The sequence below is a fragment of the Geospiza fortis genome, unplaced genomic scaffold (assembly GCF_000277835.1).
Source record: "Geospiza fortis unplaced genomic scaffold, GeoFor_1.0 scaffold40, whole genome shotgun sequence".
Classification (NCBI taxonomy): Eukaryota; Metazoa; Chordata; class Aves; order Passeriformes; family Thraupidae; genus Geospiza; species Geospiza fortis.
Genome location: NW_005054297.1, coordinates 21,712,451 through 21,719,441, shown reverse-complemented (window position 1 = coordinate 21,719,441; position 6,991 = coordinate 21,712,451). Strand labels below are relative to the sequence as shown.

Below are 6,991 nucleotides of genomic sequence, written 5' to 3'. Positions count from 1 at the left end.
ATGACATTTCTTGAAGTAATAGCCAGCCTGAATACTGACATGCCTTGCTCTGCTGGTCTGGGCTTAAGGACATGCTTGTGTGTAATGAATACCATTCCACTGCATCTTGGAAATGGTCTCCCAAACTTTTCTACTTGCCCAAGCTACTTCAGATTTGTTTCCATAATTAAAGCATTTCCTCAATTCCCAGTAACACAACTTATTTAGCTGTCAGCAACTTTTTGACATTAATGTCACCATTTTTCACGAAATATCAGATTTTATATCTTTCAAAGAACAATCTAGAACGTACAAGCAAACAGCTATTGTGAATAATTATCTCCCCTTCTTCCACAACTGCCTTGTTTCAAGTATTTTCTTATTTTGATTTTGCAATATTTCAGTCATTAAAAAGTTATCAGCTTCTTTATTCTGAAACAGTAATAGATCAGTCCTTGAATAAATTACACCATCTGTCTTCCCCTGTTTACTGTGCTTTTAAGTGACATTTATTTAAGGTTTCTACTAAAATAAATCCAAACCTCCACAAGCAATAGCCATATTTATGCACTGCCTAAAAACCACATTAATTTGGCTCCGCCTTTTGATTTTGGTATTTTGCAGGTACCTAACTACTGCTTTGAAAATTTCACTACTTTATTCCTGTAAATTCTGCCAAAGAGCCATTTTTTTAATTAAAGAGTTGTTTAGTATGAAAATCTCTAAATAGCAACTACATGAACTAAAAGCAAGAACAAAGGCGATTCAGCCTTCTTTTCTATGTAGATATGAGAAAAAAAATGGTATTCACTTTTGAATATCCCTTTGAAAGCAGCAGACATTTTATAACTTCTGAAATGAAGCTTACAGTAAAAGGTTCCTTAATGCTTCTAAGTCTTCAACTATTTTGGGGAAAAGTACCCACTTTTCAGTAAAAATAATCCAAGGTTCCAGCAACAAGTTCCAGACCATAAACCATGACAATAATTAATATTTTGAATAGCATAAAATAATAACAAGCCAACAAAAATCTTTACACAAGAAACTCTCTGTGCTGCTGAAACCCTTATGAAATATCAGAAAGGCCAATAATTAGGAAATGCAATCCAGAAAAGAGCCTACCCTCTTTGGGATTGTGACTGATTTCAATGTGACAAATGCACAGGCAGGCAGACAGTGGAACATGGGGTACCCAAAGGAATGTCTGCACAGGTACCTTCACATCCTACAGGCTAAACAGACATGTGCTGCAGATACTCAGTCTGGGGGGAAACAAATGCCTCAGTATGATCTTTTTCCTCTTCTATTTCCTACCTTTATCTGCAAAGATTTTTCTTCCCTGATTTATAGACCTGGCTCTTGGCTACAGGAAGGAAAAGAAACAGCACCATCATTACAGAACCGAGGTATTTCAGAATGGCCTGGCAGTGCCCACCTTCTTCTCCCTGTCCCTTCAGTCACCATGAGGCTTCCACCCTGTCAGACTCCTGCATCGGAGCTCCTGCTCCTACTCCCCGTGTTTGCAGCACTGCAACCTCAGGCCTGGGGAATAAAACATAACCGAATCACTGCTGACACCTGTTGGCAGCCCCTGAAATCCCGATTTATCCGTTCTGGTATAGTTAATATACACGAATACAGCGGCCCCAAAGCACTGAAAAGCCCTCATTCCCCTGGGCTCTCACATGGATAACGTTGCAAGTCCGGGAAGCAGAAGGGGCACCAAACAGGGGCCCCGGGAGGAGTTAGGAATCACCTCACTACATAAACTGATCTTTGCTGGTACCAATTTAAATTGAAATTTCAACCAAATTGGTGGGGTAAGGTGAAAGGCTGCCTCACCCTGCCGACGGTGTGGGACCACCACGTCAAAGATTCTAGGAACAAGACCAGCTACTAAAGGAAATTTTTAGGCAAGAACATTGACATACTGAGCACGTGTGTAACAAAGGGCAAATAGGGAACATCCTATAGGAAGCAAGGGAGGGAGCGGAAAATAACACCACCAATGAAAGCAAGATACAGACATCAAGTGAAAATACAAGCCTACGCCTAAAACTTATTTACGCTTTAATACACGAATGCAAAAATCCAGCAGAGCGACAGACGCCCCGTGAGAGGGAGCGCCCTGGGAGCACGGTGGGCGGCTTACAGCTTTTTGATCAGCTCACAGATCTTCTCATTTCCCCTACTTTGGCCTTAAGCACTAAAGCACCTCCTTTTGAAATGCAGCTAAAAGGCAACCGTTTCTGCTACTTTGTGTAACTTTCCTTGCATGAGATGGAAATAGTCAGTTGTGCTCTGCTTTATAGCATACTTCATAATTGTAGGACTGAAAACAGACCACAGGAACTTCTCCCAGCATTAGAAAATATGTAGACTAGCATTATAAAGATGCCCTGGCAATATTCATTTTATGCTTTATATGTAACTTTATTAAATTTATACTTCAGAGTAAATGTTACCTTGCAGGATTTCAGCTCAATTATAGGAATTGATTTCCAGCAGTCTAATTTTCCTGTAGGACTGGACAGGGAAACGAATCATTTAGGAAAATGAGTTTTCCACATACATGTGCAGTACTGTCATATCTGGCTTATTCTTGAAATGGCTCCATCTCATTGACTGAGCCCACGAGAAACTTAGTTTTTCTTGAAAAGAAAGTAATCTGATCCATTAAATTACAAAATGACATTTGAAACACCACTCCAAGGTACTATGAACTTGTAGGACTCCCCGAGAGCGGAGCGGAGCCAGCTGCTGCCCGCGGTTGTGGAGAGACAGCGATTACAGGAACGTGGAGTTTATCCTATGAACGTTTATCCGATCGTAGTACCTTTTCCTTTTGATTAGTAGCTCTCTTGGGTTTCTCCATTGATAACATAGCATACTTTCTGTCCCATGGTAGCAAATTGTTTGGGATGGCTTCTTCTCTGCGAAATGGACCAGGTGTAGGACACAATACCACATCAAAATGTGTTGCCTACACAGATAAAATGGGCTGATGCAAACTTGTGCTGGAGACCCTTTTTTCCCCTATTTTGTTGTTGTTCGGGGTGGTTTTTTTTCTCTGAAAGGAGACTTCCTCACAGAGAATTTCCACTAAGTATGTGTGATATGGAGGGCAGTAGTTTCACAAGCATTTGGGCAGCTGTTACAGCCACCTATGAGCGGAGGTCTTTGCTCCCGTGTTTGCCACGTGGTTCTTTACCAGAGTTCCGCGGGGGAATCTGGCTCATAGGACACGTTATTGATCTGCTTTAACTCAGCTCATGGCTTTTTGTTTGGTTGTCTGAGATTAGGGGGCTAAAGCAGCACACTTTTGGAAGTGTTTAGTGCCAGGTTGGATGGAGCTCTGCGCAACTTGGACTAGTGAAAGGTGTCCCTGGCCATGTCAGGGAGGTTGGAACTTGATGATCTTTAAGGTCCCTTCCAACCTAGGCCATTCTGTGATTTGGTGATTCTGTGGAGCTTTGGAACCACCCCAAGGTAAGTGTCATCAGTGGATGCCTAATAGCAGGACTTCAAAGGAGACATGAATGCAAATAAAGGAACTGCCATCACCTTTCAGACTGGTTTAATTCCACAGGGAAAAAAAAAACAAGAACCTGTATTCATGCTACTCTGAGGATTGCAAAAGCACAAACTTGACATAAAAGCATGTCTTCGAGTGTTACAGTGAGCTCAGCATATGTAGGGCAGCATACTAATGCCTGATTTGGGTGAAATGTGTATTGCCATTCCCTTCTGTGATGCGCAGATCTGGTGTTACTGGGAGGTGCTACACCTAATCTGCTTCTCTTGAATGTCCGAGAAGTTCTGGAGATGCCAAGCTTAAGGCCTGCTACTCTGACTGACAGTGGTTAAGAGGTGAAGTTAAGTGCTTGGTAAAGTTTACTACTTAAAAAGAGACTGCTGTTTGCAAAGACATGGAAATTCATACCAAGGCTTAAGTTGTGAAAATTTGGTAGTGTTTTTCTTAACTACTATTTCCAAAAGTGTTTTCTTCGCTTGTAAACTTTTTTTTTGGTTATTTTTTTTAATTTGAGATTACTAAACATGGTTTTAATGAAATTATGTTTTCATTGACTAATTTCTGAACTGGAATAAATATAACTATGAAGTTCATAATTCGTAAAAAAATTTGTTCAATGAGGAGTGAGGTTCATAGTTGATTGCCAAGCTAATTGCGTGTGGTATTCTTCTTTGTAGATGGTAAGTTTGGTAAACTGATAAGCTTTATGAATACATGTGGCAGTACTGCTGTGTGTCTATTATTTTCCAGTTGCTCTTTCCATTGTGGTTTAGTGTGGCAACATGAGATACTTTTCCAAATGTACGCTTATAATAAAGACTTCCAAAATGATACCATTTTCCAGAATGTAGATGAAAATAACTATTTTCTTCATGCTGTTACTTAAATACATCACAGGAATAAATCTTGAAACTTGTGTGAACTATGCGTGTAAACTGTTATATTGGAATGGTCAAAGCCTCATGAGAGGCTTTGGTTTTTTTTTGTTTTTTCAAGGACAGTCGAGAAGTAATATTGGAGTGGTTGCCAGCAGACTGCTATGCTGATGGTGTCCCAATCACTTTTACTTATATGGAGATGCTAAAACATATTTTACTAAAATGAAATGTAGTCCAGCTTATATACAGATTTTTGTTAGCAGGAAAAAGTCAATAGGCTACTTATATGTCTTAGACACTGTGGTGTCAAGGCCTGACATTTAAAACTGGGACACCATAATTTCTGGAAGGTAGGTGTTAGTTTGTAATATTGATTGCATTTTAGCCAGAAGTATATAAAGTAAAATACAGAAAATGGATGAGGGAAATATCTAATAAAAGCCACAATTTTTGTTGTGTGTAAGATATAAATAATGAGAAAGGATAATCTTGTGTTATGTTTTCTTTCCTCCTAGAAAAAATGTAGAAGATTTCACTGGACCTAGAGAAAGAAGTGATCTGGGATTCGTCACATTTGACATTACTGCAGATATCCTTAATGGAAAAAATGGTTTGCAGATTTTTTGGAATGAGAACACTTTGATGCTATTTTTGTTACCTTATAATCTTCAGATTTCAGGACATGGGGAAAACTAGCAATTTGTCTAAAAATAAAAATTTAAAGCAGCTAAAAATAGTATTTTGCATAGCTATGGCAGTGAAATAGAACTTGAACCAGCTCTTTGGTCTCTAGTAGATGACAAGTTTTTAATGCCTGTTTTTGAAATCAGGCTCTTTAGTTAAGTGCACTGTATCTAATAATGGGGAGTGCAGTTTAACATCATTAATTATTATTTTCAAGAGAAGTTTGTATCAGTGGTTTGAGGAGTGGATTAATGGTAAGGTTTATATAGGATATTGTTTTGAATGTCATACCTGATCTAGGAACTGCACCTTTCAAACTCACTTTGTTGTGAGGCTTTCTAAGTCCGGACTGTATAATGGTTCCATAGAAGTACCTTTCTTCTTCTAAAAATAAAAAAGGCACTGTAATCCTTTACTTGCTTAGATGTTAAACACTCTGATCTTTAGTACTGAATAGTATGAAATTCATTGGGAAGCATATGATTTACTAAAAAATGTATCACATTGTTTCTTGGCCTCTTTCCCAATTGCTGTTGCAGTTTTGCAGTTTTTCTTTTGTATTTCTTTGCTTCCCTGCTAGTCTGGATTTAGACTCTTGGAAGAGATTTTCTGCAGAAGTCAGTATCAAATAATAGGTAAATAACATGTTCAGGTGATTACACTAAACCGTGTTTTGCAGCTGGTCTGAGAATCCTGGGATTTTTCCCTGTCTGCTGGTTTTTGTCTGTTAGGCAAGGCACTGATCGCCTCCGTGTTTTTGGTTCACCCTTTTGAAGAACGCTGTGTTGTGTCAGCAGACCACACAAAATACAACTCTTGATACAAATGCTAGATAAACAGGCTAATCAGATTTTTTCAGGTGTGTTTGCACAGGAATAAGAGGATTTTTTTTTATCAGCTGGAAGCAGAAGTAAGTTCCTAAGTCTGAGTTTTACTTCTGAAATACTTATACATATTAAAACTGGAGACTGAAATTCTAAAGTAGATGCACAGTCCTGTACACATTGTGTATAGGGAGAAGCAGAGCAAGGCAGGACAGGACCTCTTAAAGAAATGTTCTTATACAAGGATTACTCTGCAATATGTAGGCATAAAGATTCCATGTTTGAATGACTTCTACTAGTAACAGTCTTTTTTTTTTTAATGATTCTGACTGAATCTCTCATGCCTGGCATAAATAAAGCTTGCAATATGTAGAGCTGTTGAAGTCTGGTAGGGTTCTTTGTTCAAAATTTGTGAAGAGATACAGAGGTACATGGACTGTCTTAACTACCAGAAAGAAGTTGTTAGTCCTGGGAGAAGTTAAATAAAATGGCAGTTAGAAAAAGGAACTAGGCAAAGGAAAGGGCAACATACAGTTTTCACAATCTCCTTTAAGCTTATTTAATTCATTGTTAACTTTTGCAAGTGATAAGAAATCCTATCAAAGAGATCTTCAGAATCATGTTTGATATTTTGTGACAAAAAAATCTTCAAGTAAAATATTTCTACCTATTCTTGCAGTGACAGGAGTTAAATATTTAATTCTTTCCTTTCTTGCCCTTTGAATTAGTAGCTGAAAAACATGCCTGTCTTGGGATGAGTGGAAGAACAAAAAACAGATTTTGAGGATGGTTAGGAAATCTGTTTATTCTTTGAGATAATGGCAAGTAGAATAGAAAAGAGGACTAGGAAATAAGATTACAGCTAATCTCTAGTGTGAATTAAAAAGAGTTTTCCTTAGCAGTCACACATTATTGTTAAACAGACAACTGTTTAGAATCCCACCATTATTATACTGTCTCAAATGGCCGTCATCAGGTCTTTACTGCTGATCAAAAATTTGATTAGAGTTTTGTTTGAGTCTAATGAGCTTTATTTGTTGTCAGTAGAGAATCGAATTTGCTAATTTTTGAGGTCCCTTCCGATATTCTAA

The 6,991-nt window shown here is 38.2% G+C and overlaps 1 protein-coding gene across 1 annotated transcript in view; it reads left to right on the top strand.

Moving 5' to 3' along the window:
• The first annotated feature begins 1,441 nt into the window (after positions 1-1,441).
• Positions 1,442-6,991, top strand: part of SPCS3 (signal peptidase complex subunit 3) — a 10,729-nt gene continuing 5,179 nt past the window's right edge. Inside the window, exons 1-4 of the mRNA XM_031066489.1 lie at positions 1,442-1,595; positions 2,075-2,240; positions 4,192-4,194; positions 4,875-4,981. Coding sequence (XP_030922349.1) covers positions 1,442-1,595; positions 2,075-2,240; positions 4,192-4,194; positions 4,875-4,981 — 430 coding nt within the window. The remainder of the gene's footprint in view (positions 1,596-2,074; positions 2,241-4,191; positions 4,195-4,874; positions 4,982-6,991) is intronic.